The sequence below is a fragment of the Microchirus variegatus genome, assembly GCF_963457635.1.
Source record: "Microchirus variegatus genome assembly, chromosome: 1".
Lineage (NCBI taxonomy): Eukaryota > Metazoa > Chordata > Actinopteri > Pleuronectiformes > Soleidae > Microchirus > Microchirus variegatus.
Genome location: NC_139802.1, coordinates 16,130,990 through 16,154,579, shown reverse-complemented (window position 1 = coordinate 16,154,579; position 23,590 = coordinate 16,130,990). Strand labels below are relative to the sequence as shown.

Genomic DNA, 23,590 nt, shown 5'->3' with positions numbered 1-23,590 from the left:
AAATACTTCCATCAATAGATATTAGCCATACGGTAAATAAAGCAGGGTGAAAAGATAAATAACTCTTTATATATAAAAAAAAGTTCTGATTGGTTTAATTCCAGACAGCGGAACTTGGAAAAATATGATAAAAATATGTTCTTTCTTAGTACAAGTCCCTCTCATACATAACTGGACACCTGCAACCTGATTAAATTAAGATGAAAGCCAGATGGTGAAATTAAAAGACACTCAAGGAAAAAAAAAGTGAAAGTGAATGAGAGACAGGAGCAGCCTGGGGTCTGTCTTTATTACAGTGATCCTGGCTTCCACAGCAGCAGAGTCATCATCAAACTTCATCCAATCTTCTTTCTTTCCAAGTGTATGTGACAAAGAACAACTGGCTTTCATTAACTGACGCTACCTCTACTCTGTTCTGAGATTTGTATGGAGGTGATTTTCTAATCTGATAGTCGGGATTCAGTGTTTGCTCATGCCAAGTGTGAGGTGGGCTTGATTTTGAACAATGACAGTCATAAAGTGTTGGTGTGGAAAAGTCTGTGTATTCTGATACTGGTTATGTTTTAGAAGAACATTGTATTTGCACAATGACTTTAAATCTCTATTTTTTGATTTGATTTTTTGGGATGAGCTGATCCAGTATTGGTCAAAGTAACCCATCAGAAATAAATAATGTAAAATCCTAAATATCATGCACAGGCTTCACGAAGCACAAGCTATAGGGGGAGACTTGAGCCATCGACATCAAGTGAACATACTATGAATGAGGGATGTGCATGCCTGCCATGCTGCAATGATCATGTGAGATATGTGGAGTTATTTTGAGAAAAAAAGAAGAAAAAAGTAAAACAGATGGGTGTAATTTTGTAAAAAGTCTGTTTCAGGGAGATATCATATCGGTAGATACTCAAGGCTGTGATATCGGCATCAGTATCAGACATAAAAAAGTGGTTTTGTGCCATGGCTAACTAAAAGCAAACTTGCTTGAGAGTTTTGGCAACATCGCAACTCACAAACATGCTCACAGTGAAAACACATATTACGGCAAAAAAGCTGCGCATCAGCATAATCACCATGTTTCAGCCTGTCCCTCAACATCACTCATCCAAGCTTTCAACTTAACATCATTAGCTTTGGCATTATGCTTCGAAAAAACAAACAACAAAAGAGACTTCAAACTGCATTGTCTTCAGCATGGACTCGGCAGTTCACCAAAGCAGACGTCTGAGAGACTTCAAAAAGCTGCAGAGATGCATTTCATTAGGTCATGGAGAGTCTTCTGAAAGTGCCTGCGCTGCCTGGCGGCCATGTCTGTTTTCTCTGCTTTAGTAACAAGGTCATGGGGAAACAGCAACAGCAGGGTAAACAATGGTGACCTGAGGTGAGATGAGGCTGTTTGGAGGAGGACGGGGTGGGAGGTGCAGGGTTGGGAGGTGCAGATGAACCCCAGGTGGTCTAAGTAAGGATTGTGAGTGATGTTGCTGTGATCAGCCCACACTCCAGGGAGCCAGTGCGCATGCGCACACATACACAGGCTCATGGTTTCAAAAAGATATCCTTGCAGGCATACCAGCCTGTATAGGCATGCGCACATAGACAACTGTGAGCGTGTGCACATTCACCACTGAGAGAACATGTGCACGCACACAAATTCAGAGAGCAGTGTGGAGAACAATCCTGGCTTGGTGTCTATTGAGAGAGGTGGAATTAGATGAGGAGGACTGAAGTAATCTTCCTTTAATTTCTGCCTGGATGTTTTCCCAGTACTGAGTGAAACAAAGGCTCTTATTTGCTGTATGTTCAATTCTCAAAGGAGAATGATGCAAGACCCCCTGTCCTCTCATCTGGGTTAGAAGGGGGAGTCTTGATAAGGGGACACAGAGGACAAGGGTAAAGGACAATGCAAATAGCAGAATTAAACCCTTTTACATTGTCCACAAGAACTTGTGCATGGACAAAAACTTTTTAAGACAAGATTGTTTAAAGTCCCATCCCTTAACAGCAATGGTGGGATTTAGGTGCATAGTTTGAAAGGCAGCAAACACTTTGAAAGTTCTGACTGGAGTGCTAGAATTTCAAAATACTGAATTTTAAACAAGAATTGATTTAAAAAACAGAACTAATTTAGTGTCGAAATATGTGTTGGAATATGTCGTGTCCTCGAGTGATCTTTGATATCAACACCTGAACTTTTAGAGTGGCTCCAAACTGAATAAAATCAAAGCCATTTCTTAACCATCCAAAACATTTGAGCTATGTTTTTGAATTGGATTTCATACGGATACACGCTATCTTTCTGTTTACGAGGCATTGTCTGGTTTTAGGGCCAGTTACGAGCACCAATCTGTTCATAGATAGCTTTAGTTTTTCAAATACTCACTTAAAAACATGTCATACTCAGTAATAGTAGTAGTAGTAGTAATTTGATTGATCTCTTGATTATTTCAAATACAATTTTATATTTTCAGTTTATAAAACTGATCACAACATTCAGTGCAAACTTTGCTCCATTGTTTGATGAATATATCAAAATAGCTGATAATAATATAGAATTCTGTTGATTTCTGAATAAAGGATTCCTTTTGCACGTAATTAAATCCCAGTGGCTCCAATTGAGATGGCAAGTGGAAACTTAAAATGTTAATTAGTTTTTATTTTATTTTTAATGAGAGCAGAAACTCAGGAGAAAACCGTTAAGATGAAAAAGTATAGCTACTGTTCACTGGCATCGTCACACGGGTACAGTACATGCAGGCATTCAGTCACGCACATGCACGCTTTTACTACACTATCCAAGTTTAAGAGTAAAAACCCAATACTCTACATCACCTGTTATTCTAGGTGGGCGCTTGCTTATACAGGTGCAGTAAAATAAATCAGTTTCCTCTTTTCACCTCTTCAGACAAACATTCTGGGCTTTTTAACTGAACCAGTCTACTGTGGTGTGTGTACATTATGTGACTGTACAAGCTGGCCTGGTGTGACCTGCTTTTACTAGTCCCTGGAGTGTGTGACCTTGTTTCCTTTGCAGGCAGAGAGAGAGAGAGGGAGAGCGGGAGGGAGGGAGGAAGCGAGCACTCCTGACTCCTCACCTGAGTCGACACCCGATCCCAGGGTTCACGTTGGGGGCCTGCCCCCTCTCCTCAAAGGCGCCGTTTGTTTCACGTCTCTAATAGAATTCCAACCTTTGTGATTTTATCGGGAGTTTTCACGCCAATTTTGCCAAAACTGATTGAGGACAGAGCAAATTCAGCTGCTACTGATCTCAAATAGACAGAGTTTCCAAGGGGCCACTTTAAGAATGTGGCACGGTTATGCTTTGTGGAGAAACCTGGTTGTGGTGCAGCGAATAAACAGGGAAGGTGAGTTGTTATGACTGGCTGTCAATTAGCAATTGATTCACACAGGAGGGTCAGTGAGACATGAACAGAAAAAGAAAGAAAGAAAAAAAGATACGGTTTCATAACAAAAGAAGGGCAGTGAGATGAACATTGGCTATGAAAATATGTATGTTTAAGATAAGCTGAGACAACAACGCTTACTTAACCAATGTGAGGCAGCCAAAATGGAAAAGGAGATGTCTACGCAAGGAGCCTTATTTATTATTACTCTTAACAGCAACAGGGCAAATGAAAATACTGCTCCACAGGATGGAAAGAGGTCAGGGTGAAAGGGATCTGGCCCTGAGAGAGGGTTAATAGCCAGGCCGACTGGTTAAGAGCTGACCCTTCTGGAATGTCAGCTCCTTCATTTATGGACAAATACTTTACACAGAGCCAGAAATCAAAGCAAACCCCCAATTCAGACTTTCTTTCTCACTGTGTCACGTCTCATCTCTTCACATTTCTCCACTGTTTTACCCTTTTGCATTCTGTCAGTTGTCCATCCTTTCACAAGCTGTCTCCCGTGTCCGTCTGCCCTTTTCATTCTCATCCAACGTCTCCCTATTTCTGTTGGCCAGCAGAGCGCATAAGTGCTCCTCTGACACCTCACTGTCCTGACAAGATCAGAAGTCAAGAGAGAAACTTCAGTTCTCAAAGCTCAACGACTACAAAACAATATAAAACACTCATCACAAAGAGGAGCGGCCTTGGAAAAGGTTTACTTTAAATATACAGTATAATGTTGAGGATTTTTGCCTTAACTGAGCCAAGCTTGTCAAAAACACTGAGGCTTAGATAAGCTATTTTATGTGCTTTCAGGATTCTGGCTGATGCGTCCACACAAATGAGAGCTAAATTGTAATACAAAAGAGCAGAACAGGTCACTAAGCTCCCACAATGTTAACAATTAGTAGCATTTGGATGACAGACTGAGGTGCAGAAGTTTGTATTTCTATTTTATTTAGCAGTCGTCCAGAAGGGTTAAGCCAGGGCCACATGTGGCCTCTTTGCTGACAGTATTGCTTTTTTTATCTGCTAAGCTGTGGTTTCTCATCATTTTCTGTAAAAGATAGATTTAAAACATAGCAAACAAGAACACTAAAAAAAATGGAGCCTTTACTGTCCAAACACATTAAACTGCAGCTCATTGTGGTTGTGTGAATGTTATACACAAAAACGACATGCATCAGTAAAACACTGCCTCCGCCCCACTAATAACTTATAAAGTGCAGTCCAAACCCACTTACAAACCAAATCAGCTACTGACCAGATTTGTTGTGCCTACTGTAAATCCACTTCTCACATTAGTTCATCTTGGCGAGCACTCGAACCCGCTAAGTCTAAATGCTGCTTTACACCAGCTTTGCATGAGCGTGCGCCCTGTGTGCCTCCTCAGAACGGGACAAAGAGCAGACAAAGATATAATAGTGCAATTATATCATAACCCGCACACTGTCAAACTATATGTGCCTCCAGAGGAGGAAGCCTCTCCACTGTCAGTCACTAGTTAAACTTTTCCAACCAGGAGTTTTGTCAAAAACAGATGAATGAAAGAAGGAGTGAATGATGAGATGGATCAAGAAGGAAAGAAAAAGTGGCTGCAGACAGAGTTTCACGTAACCAGATAAAGTCCACTGGTTTTACTGGTGATGGAAAAAGGAAAAAAAATTGATACAAGGCAGGTGAGTGAGTGTTCTTTAACCATTTGTGTTCACTAAAAACACCTTAATTCAGAGTTTCCTGTGATGCCGGATACTTTGTCCGGGACCTGGGTACGAGCTCAGTGTGTGTTTGTGTGTGCGCACTGGCATCGTGAGTGTGTGCATGAGAGTTGGAGGAAGTCTAAAGCCCCGTTTCCCATGCGTGTAATCATCCCAGGATGAGGTGGAGGATGAAGCAGAGCGGGACTTCCCCTGCAACCAGAGGGTATTTTCCTCTCACACTGTGGTACTAGCACATGGCTGACCCGAGCTGCCTCTGTGTGTGTGTGTGTGTGTGTGTGTGTGTGTGTGTGTGTGTGTGTGTGTGTGTGTATGTGTGTGTGTGTGTGTGTGTGTGTGTGTGTGTGTGTGTGAGGACAGAGGGAGAGAGGGAGAGAGAGAAAGAGATGAGGAAAACATTTTCTTCTTTTTTTTTTAATTATCTTCCTGCTCCTTACCAGTTTACTAAAATACTGTGGGAGCTTGTCATTATGGCAACTGAATAACAAGCAGATATTGGTGCCAACAATAAAAACTTTCACTGTAAATCTACATAAAGACATGGCTGGCACTGAGCTGGTAAATAAGAGAATGATATATTTGTAGAGGAAGAAGTGTTTAGTGATTAGAGAGAGAGATGAGAGCCAGGCAATGAGAAGCTGCTTTTAATCTATGATTTCTTTTTCACTCTTCCTGTAGAACAAATAACGTCATAGCAGATCTGAGACACAGCATGCAAACGCACAACCAGACACTCGCGTCAGCTGTTCGGTCATAAAGCGGTATTACAGGGCTGGCTCTCAAAGAAAGGACTGCAGACCGTTACCATGCAGGGAATGTGGGGACAACGTATATGCATGTGAATGTGTGTGTGGACATGTGTGTGTAAGCACGTATACACACACTGTGTTGCCAGGTGACCGTGCCATTGAAAGAACAGTGACTCCAAGAAGCTGCTCTATCATCTATTCATAACTCCCAGACTGAGGGACCTCCTGCTGCTGAACGCTGCTGAACGCTGCCTCACCTTATCACCATTATCACCAACCGAAACCTACAGAAATCGTAGTCAGACTTTGACAGACTGTGGCTAATGCTGTGATAAACATCCTAATAATGCAGTGATTTAGAGAGCAACAAATCAGCTCATGGACTGCTCAGAAATCATTTACTTTGCATCTCAGTCATGCATTCAGTGGAAACGTGCATATAAACTGTGGACAACTGGCTACAATGAATGATAACAGAATGTAATGGATTGTGTGAAACAACAATCGAGTGCTGTATATATACTATATGGCAGGGTCATGAATGTGTGTGTATGACTACGTATTCCCCATAAAGTACAGCTCAGTGACTAGAAATGACTGAAATCACACACATCTTGCACACATTGCCCACGCGCCTGGCTTGCCTCACCACTGCCAGGGAACCCAAAAGTCCCTACAAAACAAATTCATTAACCCAGACAATAAAACACAGCTGTGAGGGGCAATGAAATCTGCACAGAATCTGTTCAAGGCCCGCAGAATGTTCTCAAAATCTCGAGGAAAAAAAAGTTTAGAAAAGAGAAGAAAAGATTTGGAATTAAGAGAGAGTGAGCAAGGGGCATGGTTTAATTTTTAAACTTTAACTGGGGACAGTGCTGAGTGTGAGAGCTGAGATACTTTATTGAAGCACAACAACAAAAACAATTCCTCTGCACCAGATGGTTAAGATCCGGGACCTGTTTTAAATTGAATCCTTTGAACAGGGTGTATAAAGGAAGTACAAACAAAACTGTCAAATGCTATAAGTATAAGAAAAAACAAACAAAAACAGACACATGTTTCGCATCCAAATCGTAAGACTGTGGGAACTGTCTATGGAAATACATCTGAACATTAGGATTATCATTTGCAACCTGTCCCTACCTCAAACTCAAACTCAGCAAACATACTGTACTACTTGAAGGCAATGTGTCAAATGCGTTAGCAGGGGGTAAAACAGGCTGCTGGCAAGGCAGACAGTGAGGCAAGCTGCCCGCAGGAGCTATGTCTAACCATGTAACCACTCAATGCTGTAGTAAAAAACACCACTAGAGGGCTCTGCAGCTTGAAGAATAAGCTTCTGCAGAGCAGAATGCACTAGACCCAATCATGTCTAACTCACACTGACCTCACTACTGCCGGACAGATGCAGTCGCCAAAAGACTTACGACACTGAGATAGATAGAGGTACAAATACTTATACACAGAGCCTAAAAATTCAAAAGCCAAGCCACGTTTATTCTGCATAACCTCTGTGCTGTGCAGCTGCGCCGAGGTGAGGACACATACTGGCTGACCTCAGTATTAATGATTCTGTTACACTCTCTTATGGCACTACTATAAAACTGAATGGACATGGTATAATGCACCTGAAACTAATATGAAATAATAAAAGTTTAAAAAGTGAAACAAGAGCGTTCCCACCAACTGTGGCCAGCTCTACCACCAACTGTGGATGGATGTTCAGATCTGAGGTCATTCCACTTTCATTTAATCACACTGAAGCATCAAAAATGGTGGTGAGATGCAGATATAGCAAAAGAAATTCACAATACCTATTCCCTGTGAGACTAGGCTGAAGTCTGGAGCGACTGTCACAGTGCCTTTGGGCAACACCCTTCACCCCAGCTCCTCCGCACATGTGAAATACCTTTTGCTTGGAAGAAAGGAAAAGTGCGCTCTATACAGAAAAAAACAACTCAGTCCAATCAAAATGACCTTTCTTAAATGGAGTAAAACCCGTTTTAAGAAAAGCCATTGCCAGTGGACCTCCCAGAATAACTGATGAAGTTCCTCATCCTGCCTTAAACCTGGATGAACCCTCTGCAGCCGTTAGCTGCACCTCAACAGAATCAAGCCATGAATCATTACAAGTCAGGGTGAGGGCTCAGAGATCGCTGAAAATCAAGACCAGATGCACCGCAGCCACCTCCTTAAGACTGACTTTATAAATGAATGAATAAAAGAAATCAACAAACCATTAGAACATATAGGTCTCCATGACTTTAGAAGTGTATAAACTATAATGTTTCTGTGGAGAATTTTGATTTCATTTGAGTTTAAGAATTGTATCCAAATTGCTATTTTATTTTATTTTATCATTACAGAGTGAGAGCTAAGCAACTGATGCTGTGGCTTTAGAAAAGAAAAAAGAAAAAAGTAACAGGCTGTTATTACCAGACTCTCAGTCTTTGTGTTTGAGGTGCAAATTGCTGTCTTTAATTGCAAACTAGGAAAAGAAATTTCAGCTTTCACTGTGGTGAACTTCTTCTTTTTTTGCAGGGCCAGTTGAGGCCCAGAGGCCACTGTTTGCCTGCCACTGCTTAACGGGATCTGAGTCCTCTGATGTGGCCATTACACGTCAGTGCACACATCATTCTGTGAAGAATCCCAAGCAGAGATAACCGTAAATTGACCAGTAACTCTCTTAATTTCACTCCATTCACCTTCCTCTTCTCTCCTTCTGTCCCCTGCACTCCTCTCTGACTCCTATCCTCACCACAGATGGTAAATATTTTTATATTGTGTTCCATTAGAAAGCTTTATTAAGTGATGAGACGGGGCAAATGGCGCCTGTCCCTGTAAACAATATAGGAAGGGTCCTGAAAGCTGCAGTTGAGCAGAGAGCAGTAAACTAAGGCCACATTAGAGAACCACATTGCTCTGAGTGAGTAAATATTTAAATGTTACATTCACCCCAAAATAGTCAGGGGCCATAGTTAGGGGCAGTGTATACAGAACAGAAGAGTCCTGGTGGACTTTTGGGCAAAAATGTATCAAGCCATTATCAAATGATTCATATTAGAATGGTGGTTCTAGGTGGTTTTAGAGCTGTTTCTTCATGTTTATGTATAAATACTGTGATGCAAAGGAAGCAAAAAGGTTTGTTTTATAACACACGTCATACAACACACGTTCTGCTATTTATTTACTGCAGTATTTACCTCAGCACTTTTCTCGGTTGTATCCGTCCCCACCATGTTGTCTTTCAGAAGCTGCTGTAAGAGCTTCACCTGGCCAACGCTGAGGAAGAAATCGAGGCTGCTGGTCATGTTCACCTCCAGAGAGTGACCACACACCACCACCTCCTAGAGAGATGAAGGAGATAGTGCAGGGAGAGATGGAAAAGAGAGAGGGGGGGAGTAGAGGAAGCAAGAAAAGCATTCAGTGACACATCAGGATTTTGTTTTTGAAGTCATGCACCGCTCACTTTTTACTTGTATGCATTTACTTAGTCTATTTACCTTCTAACGCTCTTGTTCCTTTTAACTCAGTTGTTCCCTTCTTTCTCTCTTCCTTTTACGTTAAAACATTTTATAGGATTATGTTACGGCAGTTTACGGGAGTTTGACATTTACTAAACAATTAAGTTTCAGGCTGATATTTGAATAGTGGTTGAGGTTAGTGGTTAGGCATTAACCAGGCATTATGGTTAAGGTTAGGAATAATGCTTTGTTTAGGCTGTCCAGATGAATAGAAGTAAACGCAGTGTCCTGAGAAGAATAGCTGCACAAAACAGTGTGCGTGTGTGTGGGTACGTGTGTTAGTGCAAACTATGGATTAGCTGTTATGCATTGTCAAGGGGCACTTTAGCGTGGTCGGACAAAGCATCAAAGAGGCAGGAAGTCTCCGACAGCTGTGCCAGAAAACATCAGCTGTATAAGCAGAAAGGTTTGAACTCTGCAGGTCAAAAGCCTCTGTTACATGGCAAACTGGCTGAGGGATTCCTAATGAGAAAGTTACTGTATCCTCAGAACCATATATGCTTCTGACATCCAATCTAGTTTCATATGAGTGATGGGTTGGAATTTAATGATTGCAAACACAACTAACAGGTTACGGTCGAAGGGTTCAACATTTCAGAAACAAGTAATTAAGAGATTTCTATGAAGCATATGAAGGACATATGTTAACTTTGAGAGTGAATTTCTAAGAAAATCCTTCTCCTGTGGAAGACTTGTCATTCATTTTGTCACAGTGCATTAAATTATCTCAGACTATTTGACGACAATGAAATAATGGATAAAAAGCTGTGCATATACTGACCTCTGACTGTCCAATGTCAGGAGAGAGGTTCTTGCTGAAGATGATGGCTGGGGCTGCCGTCACTCGAACAGAAAATTCTGTAAGGATTGGTGTCAGGATAGCGCGGCGCTCCTGGTGCCTCTTAATACTGTTCAGAGAAAGATAAAGGATTGAACTGTTAATGGGTTATTCTCCAGTATACGATTCCAACTCTAGTATGATGATGTTCATTTTCTTAAAAATCAAATAAATTCTAAAGGACTAGTTCTTCAACATCTGAAGAACATAATATACAAACAATACAAAGTATTAATTGTGTCATTGTTTTCATTTTAAAGTCTATAATCTTCATGTTGCAGTGGTTGTAGCATTACACTACTATAAAATTCTGCAACTATAAACGACCCATTTTTATTTACTAATACGCAGTTTTGATTACTGGTTGTAAAATCTTTCTAGGACTGTTCCATCTGTCAAAAGAATGACAAGTCAACACAGTACAGACAAAACCACAAAATTCTCACAACTGAGCAATTGTTATATCCTTAGCTGACAAGCAGACATATAAACTGGCTTTTCAAATTCAAAGCTGTAGGATGACGAGCTGAACTCAAAATAAGAGATGTTGGTCTTATTGGTCTATCACATCTTAGGTGCATGCTTGGACAGGGTTTAGAGCGAGTGAGTCGTTATTTGACAACTTTCATTTGGGAACACCCCTAAATTGTATACATAAGATCAAACTGAAACCTTCTCACATCAACTTTCTCCATTTCACTAATGTTCATTCCCACAATCAGGTCATATTTGTGGGAACATTTGTTAGCAGTAAAACAAATATACAAGTGGGCTTTATAAGGTGGTGTTAATTGCCACATCTGCTGCTATTAAAACAATCAAGGGGTACAGCTTCCAATATTTATAGTTGGCCAGGATTATAAAAAAGCCCTGTTTCTAGGTGGCCTAAAGTACAGTACTTAACCAGAGCCAATATCATATTCACTTCTGCTACACAAATGTGCATTACCAATGCCCTTAAGGGATTATTTTCTGTCACATTTCTCTACGTAGAGTGCTTGAAGGAGGCCTAATTCTGAGGCCAAATGATCTGTGAGGCCAATTGGTGTTGGCTAATCTCTCCTCAGACATGAAGTGAAACAACAAGTGTCTTGTTGCAGCGGACAGGTGCTATCATTCACCAGCAAGGCTCAGAGGTGCGAGTCTCGGTTTACCAGTAACATGGGGGCCTCTGACTAGGCCGCAGAACTCTGTGTGCCTGTGTGCATGCACCTTTGAATGGGTGTGGAACAAAAAAAACAACAAAAGATGGAAAGAATGATTTCTCTTTCATGTAAAGCTACAGTGTGTGCAGTGAGTGGAAATATCAGGGGTGCAGATAAAGAAGAGAGAGGCCTGCACCACGTAGCTGACAGGAGAAAAGATGAGAGAGTTCACAGCTCCCTGACACAGGGTCTTTCCTCACCGGCAACTACACACTGTGACTAGGACAGATCCTGTCAGTGGATCCACGGTGCTGGAATTTCCTCGCAAAACCTCAGGAAGCCAACTGAGGCCACTGCAGATCCGCAACTACTGGAAATGATCCCAAAAAACTGCAGCGTGAACATGCCTCAAATTCAAAGCTGGGCCAAGGGGGGTGGGGGCGGATAGGAGGTATCAATGTAGGCAATGAGGGAAAGGTGCGAACTTTGGAAGTGGTGCATGTCAAAACTAATTGCAACCAAGGTGGTGTATTTCTGCTGGTGATTGCAACCGACAAGTAAAGCTGTGAACTTGACTCTGCTTTCCTCAGTGTGTTGGAACATTCTAAATCACATATTCATTTGTGACTAGGTTGGTGGTGACTGAGGCTGGAGTATAGAGTGCAGCATACAGTACTGCAGAAAAGCACATTTTCCAACGGGGCCTCGAGTGCTGTTCATGGCACGGAGAGTCAACAGCAGTCACATTAAATTATTTTTTGTAAGCTAAAACTGAGCTTTGGGGATAAAATCACAAACCTCAACAACAGATAATTTACTAGCTGAAAGGTGTGAATGAATGTAAATGATTTGGACATAAAGTGATTCATTGATTGTGTCTAAAGACATATCTGATTATTATATAATGAATCACTATACAACTCTACACAAGCAACAAGTCTCAGTGAAAGCGTCCGTTCCAGTATCATACTGTATTGATCACTTGAGTCCAAAAGTACCTGTTGAAGTCATCCTATAATCACATTTTAAACACAAATTAAAATCTATGATTTAATCTAAAATCTATCAATGAAGGGTTGGTTCTTCTGAAAAGCAATTCAGAATGTGTGGCCTTGGCACTGTGCAGCCATGTTCTCAACGACAGAGAGAAACTGACAGCAACAAAGAAAGGATGAAAGAGGTTTAAAGCCTCAGTAGCCCTTTAGTCATACATGCTTGTCAGACTTGCTGGACTCAGCAGGAAGAGCTTAGAACCAACCTATGGTCCACGTCAGCTATTAGAAAGATTTAAGAAAGCATTTCTTATTTTCTATTAACTTCTGAGGCACTTGGGTCTCATTTTTTTTAATGTAGTACACAATCCACTTTAACATTTGGATGATCCAAAGGCTGACCAACTTGCATTTTTTTTACTTTGTTTGTCTTTACTAAAAAAGTCCACAGTAGCTAGACCCCCAACCAGAAAAAAATGACTGAAAGAATGGAGTCTCCTTTAAATAAATCTTGAGTGGTTGTCACAATAAAGGATCTTATTGCAGCCTGAGAGCTGAGGGCTCGGCATTAGTATCACCAGCAACAGCAGCAGTCTGTTTTCCTGGCAGACCTCCAAACACTATCAGTGTGTGCAAGTGTGTATGTGTGTGTGTACAACAAGAAAATAGTGTTCATAATGAATATGAATGGTTTTGTGTGCATGCACATTACAGTGCACTCGAGTGTGGCTCTGTGTGTGTGAAAGGTGTGAGTATCTCAGCCAGCCTCTGCGCTCCGATGACCTGAAAGCTCTCAGTCTCAATCAGGCCCATGTTGATTTTGTACAACATTCTTCCACGAGGCTTATTTTTAGTTGACAGGGAACAAATCTGGACTCTTTGCCTGTGATTCTGTGAGTTTTGGGCCTGTTCCCTCCCAAAACATGAGTGGGAAAAAAGGATGTGGGGCCAAACAGGCTGTTACACTCATGCTTGTTTTAGCTCCCGAGTCTATAAAAAAAAAAAAAAAAATGACAGGGTTTGTAATTATGACTGTGCATGAAGGCTCCATGATAGGGAGCTAACTCAATAACTGCATGTTGCTCCCACATTAAGACTGATGAGATAAATTATGGCATATACACAGCGGATCAAACAAACAGCACCTGACAAGAGGTGCAATGATTTATACTCGCAGCAATGCTATTCAAGTTCGTAAAACTCAACTGTTGTCCAATGACAATCAAAAATCAGGATAATAACAACCATACACTTGCATAAGATGACATGCTGTACTCGTAAATTATCAGAATGCAGTGACTGGGAACCATATGTCTGCACAAAATGCTGAAAATATGCATGGTTTGACCTGCTGATGACATCATAACATGAGGTTACATGAGCCAAGCAACCATGGCTTCAAATAATCACACGTTCTATGCAGTATAATGCTGCAAAAACACATCAGTGAGCAGATTTAGATTACGAAGGTCAAATGACTAACAGCCTAGACAGCAACCAACAGCCTCTTAAAAGCCTGAGGCTGATGACAGAGAAACATGGTCTTCCAAGTGGAGTTGAGTGATAGCAATAGTCATATTTTGGCACATTTTTTTTTTTTTAAGCAAGATTAACATTTCCCTCCATTTCAAATGCATAACTTCAACTGCCACTTACAATGAACAAGTGTCTTGTCACTTGCCTAATGTAGGTACTTGTGATAGGATTTGTTTTCAGTGATTCTACCTTGCTTTACAGATAATGGCACAATTTGCAAGATGTCTGAATATCTCATTAGAAATTATAGCATGAGGTTTGAGGGCTGCTGAGACACCACAGAAAAGAAAAAAAGGGAGAGAAAGTAGATTAGCGGTGGTCCATTATAACCTGTGTATAACATGAACAAATTATTCGTCTAACATTTTTGCCATCGACTTTAACGTGCAAATACTGAAGTGACTCCTGACCTGCTGGCCATGTTCCACTCCAGGGCTGGGTTTTGGGAGTTCCTTTCATTCTCTTTGGACACACCCCCTTTGATTCCCTCCTTTTCTGGCTTGAGCTGCTCCCACTGAGCTGTTCCAATGGTAATGGACTGGAGATCAATCTGGTATTGACGGTCCTCCACTTCTGAACCTGGGTCACGCAGGATGCCGAGGTTCAGCGCACGTCTGGGTGATAGAGAGGGTAAAAAGGCAATTTAGTTCAGGGCACTTTACAATTCATGCAGCTTTATGAAGAATTCTTGAAACCTCAGGTCAAGGTGAGACTCAGGTCTGTGTGTGTCTTGTACCCTCACATTCAACAAGCAGGTGCAAGTCCAAATTAGTTAAATGTTAAAAAAACGACTAACTTTTATTTATTGTTCCATGTTTTCCATTGGATAAGGATGTCGTTACAATGAAGCACATGCCACCAGGAGTAGACCAGGTAGTCTGTTACAGCCAGTAAAATCAGTAAAGAGACTCTGGCACTGGGCCCTAACCACTACTGACTGCTTTCTTCCCTCTGCCTGCTCAGTGGTTTAGTAGCACACGTTTCTTACAAGATGATTTATGACTATATCAAAGTCTCTGGTACGTGTACAGCCAGACCTCAGATAAATAATCCCTTAGGCCTCAGGTGAAATAATTTGCCTCTTATAAAGTTCTGATCCATGCCAGCTTATCATTAGCAGTAAACATTGTTCAAATCCGTGGCATGATGCCACAGTAGTCTGGAGTGTGGGGAAGCTTACTGCCTTCTCTACTCTATGCTGTTTCTCTCTCCAGAAACACAGGAATTCCACAGTACACACAAACTAAAATATGGTAGGAGAGATGTAGAGATAAGTGTGGAGCGGGCAGCACAGTCTCTAAACTATAACAGTCAAGTGAGTAAAACTGTCCCAGCAGTGCCAAGAAAAACTGATGTCATCTATTTTGCCTTTGAGAGACAAGATCCTGACAAATTCACAAGGCAACAAGAATAATCAAAATTCAACATCTGCATATGACATCAGGGCTTTCGGTTCATTATGATATGTTTATTTGTGCTAGTGAATTCAAATGAGAGCTTAAATGGTATAAATAAGGTCTTAAAATGGCTACAGATGTAGTGGCAGCATGAGTAGTCTTATTTGTTTCTGCAATGTCAATGGTAATTTTCATATAGCGTTTCCTCTCCATAGCCACATTGGAAAGGCTTCTACCAGAGCGTGATGTTATGACAATAAGCACCAAGTACGAAAACAATGGCAATGGGAGATCAGAGGTGCATAACTAGATTTAGCTGGATTTGTTGACATACAAACAAGTGAAACAGACCCTTAATCAACATTTGGAACCACATTTATCAACAGAGTATAATATAAATCAAACCAAGAGCCCTGTAAGTTTTGGGTGGGATGTGTCAGTCTAGATTCATTAGGGCTTTTGTAACAGTACCTCCATCACCCTTCCCAACCCCAAACTGTATTTTTCACATTAAACAAACCACAGTTACCTCATGTGCTTTCCAAATTATCTCTTAACTTCAGCTTATTTAGGAGACTCTCTTACTCACAATCAACATAACATGGGAGTCTGCAGCCAAGTCTCTGCATTGCTAAGCTGCAGGGTCATCTCCAATGACATAAATAAATATGATAAACATTTGTCTTGGTCATGCAGCCAGTGGAAAGCAATGTGATTTAATATCAAAAGACATATTTCAGCCAATCACAGGAAACGAGAGCTTCATTTCTGACAAATGAGGAAAGGAGGAATTTTGGAAGTTCCCCTTAGGGTGCAATAATAATCGAAGCCAGATTTTCTTGTTGTACATGTGGGGGAAAAACACTACTCGTTGTTTGACGTATCTGATCGGTCATGTGAAAGACCACACCATTTGACCATAAGAATTAGAATCGGACTACATGGCACTCACTCTGCCCACCATACACAAGGACAACCTCTCAAAAATGAACGAGCAAGGCAGGTTGAACACTTTGCCTTCTGCCGACTCTGTGGATCTGCCATCAGACATCTGCCTGCCGCTGCCATGTGCTGACATGGTACATGACATGCTTTTGCAGCTGAGGAAGGCTCGGCGGTGGTGGTGGGGTGAAGCCTGGATCGGGGTTTGGAGAGGGAGCAAAATTTTTCTCAAACACGAGTACTTAGTTTTGCCCTTGTTCCGGAGCCAAACTTATTTTAATTGCAGGAAAAGACCACAGAAACATTATTTTTTATGACAAAATTCTGCTATTTATAAAAATGGATCAAAAGGTCAGGAGCAAGAACGCTCTGTTTCATGGCATTCACGGCTATTATTTTAAAAAACATTTCTCCCTCTTCTGACACAATTTAAATCCAATTTGACTCAGAAAAGCCACTAGGCCGATTTCACATCAGAGCTGAAATATGAGGGCTGCAGTCCAGCATTATTATGGCCCAGTGTCAAAGCCTCTATCTAATTCAAACCCTCCAGTGGGAAAACGACTCACAAAATAGTGAAGACATGGTGGTGGTTATGCATCTAAAAAGCTGGACTTTGAAAATGTGCGATTCATTGGTAATTTATTGTCGAATAAGTAATGATGTCTTACATTTCTCAACGGCAGGCAGACAAATGCACACATTTATTGCAAGTTCTATTGTTTTGCATTGTTTGGATTTGTGCATGTCATGATTTGTGTTATTAGGTCGACGTGTAGGGAAGACTAAGAGCTTAACACGTGGTAGAATGGGATTGTTTGGTGAGGTGGTCACAGGATTAGAGGAGGAACCTTCTATGTCAGATGCATAACGCATCACTTAATAGTAAGCTGATAATTAGCTAATAAAGATAAATAACAAGTAAGCTCAAGTAGAGTCACACAGCTGCTCCATGCCACGGTGGTATTAGGTGTAACCAGAGAGGGATTTACTTTGCGGTTGCATACATCTGCACTGAAATAATGTGCAGACTTAGACATTATAGAAACGGATGGATAGGAGAGAATGCATTGTGACAAAAATAATAAAATAAAAGTAAAATATAATATCATACTCAACAGAGCCAGCAGTGAGTAAATAAGGAAAAAAAAAAAGTTTGTTGAATAAGAGTGAAAGTGGAACCTTGGGAGAGCCTGATTACCATGCTGAGGTTTTGAAGGCTAACAGTGGTTCAAGGTTGTAAAACAAACCACAAAGGGATCTGGTTGAGGTTCAGGGCTCGATGGTAGGAGTGTGAGAGCAGTGGGCTGTATTAAAGCCTCTTGCCTAGAGGATCCTGTGGGGCAGGGTGTATCATGGCTCTTGGCTTGCAATGGCCTCCCACCTCCCTCTCTCTCTCAACCACACCCTCCACATCCCCTGGCCCAGGCCAGTGGGGCAGGAAGCACCGGGGTAATACCGAGCACCGCTGGCTTCTGGATCTCGTCACTCTGAAACCCGCAACCTGAACCTGTAACCCCAGACCTGTTTTTCACTTCATTTCCTCAACAATCACATGCAATATATGTCTGGTTACACATTCAACAGAGGCATGGGTGCATGTGCAAATGTGTGTCTGTGTGTGTGTGTTCTTGTATTTGTTTGGACCTCATGGAGCCCAAAACCTGGTCCTAATAATGCAGAACACCATTACTTAGGAACTGGTTAGTTTGAATTGTGGTCAGGTTAAGGTTAGGCATGAACTAGGTATGGTTAAGGCTAGGGATAACACTTGGTTAGGTTGTCCAAATGAATGAAAGTCCAAGAGCTCTTAAAAGGATAGCGGTCTGAACTTGTTAATGAAAAATGCTAATGGTGTGTGTAATTGCTGAGCCATTTAATTAGTTCTTTGTTTACAAATAATACACAAAAAACAACCTACACCATAAACATAAACATGTTTTAATCATATACATTGTACATTCTAAATAATAAAGTGTTTTAATATCCTTTCTCTGTGGCTGTTATAAACGTTATAAACCCCCCCCCCCCCCTCTTTGTGGTATTTCTGTAGTGGATAGGCCAAAGCTGCACAGTGGCTTCTCAATCAGCTTAGCATGACTCCCAGTGGCTTAAAGAGGAGTCCCACTGGGCCTGTGTGTGTGCCGAGGGGGAATTCATAAACGATATGATTCATGAAACTTTCAATTACTTAGTAAGTTAAGCACCCTGGCCTACGGTGGTCCGCTCTGAATTGCCAGAAATTCGGCAACTTCTGAGATGAGGATTTATGACCCGAGTCAAGTCCAATTGCTGTTAATTTGCATCTACCAATTACAGTAATTAAGGCTCTGAATTAGCAGCCCTTGAAGTGAGAGAGGGAAATGATGTTGTGGAACAAGGCAAGTCAGCAGAATAAGACCCAGTCGCTCTGAAAGCTGCTGCTGCTGCTGAAAGTAAAACAAGATTTGGTGACTGGAGCTTTTTCGACAGAAGTCAAACGCAGTTAAAAACAACAACAAAAGTGTAAAAAAGCAGGTAAATTGTCACTTGACAATAAAAAAACAACAACACATCTTGTGTGATGTGGGGTGGGATGGTGCTAAATGCAATAGAATAGTTCTAATCGATTTTTCTCACTGGCATAATACACAAACAGAAATAACTACTTTCCTACTTAATGCCTCAGCTTTGATGCGCTCACATATTCCCATGACAATATCTATTCTTTTGTAGCCCAACAGCATTACTCATCTCCAATGCTGCTCCCAACAGAAGCCTGTTCTTCATTAGGCTGAACGTACGAAAGGACACATGCACTCTACCATTTTTATCATATGAACATAAGATCGTGAGAGGAAACTCTTATGTCGATGTACAAAACAAGCAGAGCTTAGCTCAAGCTCCCACCATGATAGTAACAAAAAGAAGTTCCTTGTTTTCAACAACATGGCATATACTAACAAGTCAGTTTGCTTTTTGGTCTTGATTATGGGAATCATTTATCTCCCATGCAGTTTACATGTCAGAAAAGTTATGTTGTTATAAGACATGTTGCTCTGTAGACACTGGCTAACATGTGCTCGCCATGATGGCCTGTTAAAGATGTCAGTCTGGCCGTTGTAATTAATGGGCTCATCATGCACCAATTTAAAATCTGCTTCTTGCATCACTGTTGCAAAGAAGCCATGTGTGAAGATTGTACAGATATTTCCTTTGGCTTCCACTGTGTATTTCATGGAATTCACACATGCCCGTGACTATACAAATTAAACTGCTAATCTTTCATCATACTCCGTGATTCATTGTGCAGTTAAAACACACAGTCTCCTCAAATCACATGGTGGATACTGACTCGTTTATTAACACATTATATCAAAAACTATTTTTAAAGCCATACAGTGTCACACATAATTGGCTGCACATCAGTCAAGAGTGTTGATGCAATACCAAAGTTAGGATTCAGTCTCAAGTACTCTGCATCACACACTCACAGCACAGATGTCATCCTCATCCTCACTGCTTCTGTTCCGCCGAGCCAAACGTGTGCATTTACACACACAGACACACACACAGGTCTGGAATCTGGTCTGTTCTGCTTTAACTGTGCTCTGCTCCTGCTTCTGCCTGCATGTAGCTCTGAGCGTGGAACATTCCTGGGTAACAGGGACAGTAATTTTGTCGTTTTAAGAGCACTGGCTTCTCACAGGATTCCTTCATACAGTAGGTACATCTGCAATGTATCTACTCACAAAGGCACCTTGAATCCTCATTTGTGAAAAACTGGAGCTGTGGCTGCTGCTGAAAATCACTGACAGGATTGTGTGTGTGTGTGCGGGAGTGTGTGTGGGCGCGTGCACACGTGCACACTCGCCTGCCTTGGATCTTCTACAATAGAAGTCGTAACAGAGCATTACCAAGAGTCATCTCTTGGAGTGTGCGTCACCGCAGGACAAAGCTACCACTTTCCGCCATGAAAATGGATGGGTCAACGGTCGTGAAATCACCTCCTGTGTTTGCTCTAACAGATTTGAGATGCTTCCTCCCCGCTGTGAAAATGAGCATAATGCTGCTTTTATAAAACATGTCAGGCAGAGCTTTAGCAGCAAGTCCCTGATGCAGAGGTGTGAAGGGAATGCCTCGCTGACTTCCTCTGACCCCTGATTGAAACCAGATTTTTGTCCCCAACAAGCAATTTCACAATGATGTAATCACACTGCCATTTTAATTTGGGAGGCCTTATCTTTAATTAATCACAAAACACATGAGTGGAAGGGATTATTCATTGCTGGATGCAGTAGGGAACATGGCAGGGGAGGTCAAGGATCTGCTTGCCTTTATATGTAGTCATTTTCATCAAGTTTAAGTAGAACAGACACATACCTACATGCTACTTTTCTACGAAAGGGAAAATAATCCTTTTTGCTGGAGGAAGAATCGAAATCTATGCGCCATCACTGATTTCTTAAAAAGCACTTTGTGACTGAAAAATGCATGAGGTGAATCAAACATGAAGCTGTCAGAATCACCCAGGACCAAAACCCAAGCAACACTTAAACAGCTGCACCTCACACCGCATCAGATACATTGTCCAGATAGGGGATGAAAATGGTTCCTGGTCTCAGTGTAAACTAGAGTACTATTCCAGATGGATAGTTTTTTACTGTGTTGTGTTTACCACATTTGATTATTTCGCTTTGAAAGAGTCTTGGAGAATATTACCCAACAATAATATTTGTGTAACAACAGCAACAATGATAAAAAAATAGAGAATATCAAATTATTTTATCCTTTTTGAAGACCACCATTATATGTTTTATCACTATAATGACTGCATGAACTTCATAGGACCAAATAATACCTCATTATTACAAACAGTCAAAAAAGGGACATACCAAACCTGTACATGCAATGGGCATTAAAACATAATGCTCACATGTACAGGCACATGCAATAAAAATCCACTCTATGATACAAGTCTGTAACCAAGATGGTTACAGTCTTCAGAGCATTCCTTGTGATTTACTTGCGCACATAAATTGCTCGGTTCATGCTCTGGCGAGGGGGGAGTTTTATGGTGCTGTAAAATTAGACTCACTTTATGGAACCAACAGCAAGAACCACTACTGTTTTTTTGCACTTGATATTGATTAAGTGATTCAACGTTGCCAGTCTGGTTCACATTAGTACACACACGGACATGTTGTGTGTATTTTGAAGATTCTCCCTTTTTTATCTGTGAAATGGGGCTCTTTGGCACTGCACTTTGAAGTTGATTACACACTGTTTACAACAATTATTGAATTCTGACAAATGTTTGAAGCAACACAATTACATATCAAGGTCTTATCCTTCGTTTGGCAAAAGGATGAACATTTTCCTAAACAAAGTCAGAGAAATGATGGCCATATCTGATTAGGTTAATGTATGCTACAGGTTTAGCAGACAGGCTGAACAAACATGTAATCAGATAGCTCAAACAGTAGGTCCTTCTTGTTCACGTTTGCCTTGACCTTAAACAACATTTTGTTCTAATTCAAATTTCCCTCCAGCAAACAAAAGCCAGAGTGAAACAAAATACAATGACTTGCTGCTGGAAGCTCCCACATAATAGAATTAAAAACTTATGTCCAAATCACAAGCTTTAAAGGGAGTCAGGTTGGACTTATGGAATATGAGAGCAGATTAAAAAAACCATGGTGCTGCCCAAGACTGCACAGCTACAACTCATTTATCATGAGATAGTACCCACATGCTTTTATGTCAGCAAGGGAAAACAATATAAAATAATTACAATAATCTGTGGCACACATGCTTCCTACATCAGCTAATTCTTCCTCTGTGAATGAACGCAGAGCGAGTGTTTATAATTCTGAAGCGGATCTTGCATCCATCCATGCCGACGAGTGTGTTTACACAAAGTGACATTTCTGTATAAGAGATTTCCCCCCCTTCTCTCCTTCTATCTGAGCAAATCGGAGGGGGTGTAAACTCTCTGTACTTCTCCAAATCCACTGGTGATGACATTGTTTTGAGGAGAAGGAGGAGAAAAGAATGGAGGAAAGGTGAAGAAATAAAACAATTTAAACAAAAGACTGTAACTACATTTAAAATGTATACTTGAAGTAAGGCTTTACTTATGTGATTCCACTGATGATGATTATTTGAGAAGCGGACGAAGAGAATGATGGAGAAAAGGTAAAGAAATGGAATACTTGAAAATTATAAAAAGCCAACTGGAAAGTGCTTTTACTACTGTGACGAGCCAAAGATTTGGTGTTTGGATTATTTCTCTGAATGAATTCATGGTAGATAAATGCTTAACAACTATGGGGCTGACATCACAGCACATCACAGCAACTACACTTGAAATAACAATCAACAGCAAAGAAGCAAAACAAACCCACTGATTTCTTCCACTTATAATAGCATTAAATTATGTGAACACTAGTCACTACCAAACTCGCTATGACTGGCTTTCATTACTCTCTGTTGTGTCATTGAAAGAAAATGTGTCATTCCACGAGTTTCCCTGATTAAATTGCACGTCAAATAACCAACTTTTGCGGTTTAAGTGAGGAAAAAAAGTGCTGCTCACTTCCTGTATGCAAATACTGTGAGAAAGTAAGGGACGGAGGATTATTAACCACAGACATAAATGTCACATGAAACGAGCTTAGGTGTAACTGGAATCCCTAACAACTCTCTAACAGGTTGCTGAAATGACCGCATATCAGAGAGCTTCATCAGCCGAGAGCTGGAATAAAGGCTGCGTTTAATCAGCCTCATCTGGAGCCTGTCACACTTTACATGTGGAATGACAGTGTTCTCTAGGAATCAGCCAGGGTCTGGCTGTTTGGTGTGTTTCCTGGCACCGTGTACCTTGAGTCAATATGAAGGAGAGGCCTTGCAGAATGTGAGAAACACAAATCTCAGAGTGAAGCTAAGGGGGATTTAAAAAGTGGACAGAGGACACCGATTATGTTGCAATTTGGAAATAGTGCAGTGTAGAGCAACTTAAATACAAATACTTATGAAGACAATTGTTTCTGGGGAAGATGACCTCCCTGACACTTTCTGCCTCTGCATCATGTCACCTCAGGCCCCTTCCAACCCGCTGTATTGTACTATATCTGAGCAGCAACTTCAACAACTGCACAATAACTGTCTACTCGCCTCTTAATGTTCTCCCTCCATTGTTCCCCTCTTTCCTATTATCTTATTCTTTTTTTCCTCCACTCTTGCCAGTCAGTGTTTTGGTACACTGACTCCAGAACAGTGAGGAGGAAGTGGCCGCCATGGGCCAGGCTCCTGACAAACCGCAACTCTAAACAGTCAGTGCTGTGAAAATATGGCATTTAAACAACACAATGCCAAAGGTTCT

General features: G+C 41.1%; 1 protein-coding gene across 1 annotated transcript in view; it reads right to left on the bottom strand.

Annotated features, from left to right (window-relative positions):
* Positions 1–23,590, bottom strand: part of vps13b (vacuolar protein sorting 13 homolog B) — a 297,430-nt gene that overhangs the window by 93,929 nt on the left and 179,911 nt on the right. Inside the window, exons 32-34 of the mRNA XM_083910541.1 lie at positions 14,299–14,502; positions 10,159–10,285; positions 9,057–9,200 (exon numbers count right to left, since the gene is read on the bottom strand). Of these exons, the coding sequence (XP_083766667.1) occupies positions 9,057–9,200; positions 10,159–10,285; positions 14,299–14,502 (475 nt within the window). The remainder of the gene's footprint in view (positions 1–9,056; positions 9,201–10,158; positions 10,286–14,298; positions 14,503–23,590) is intronic.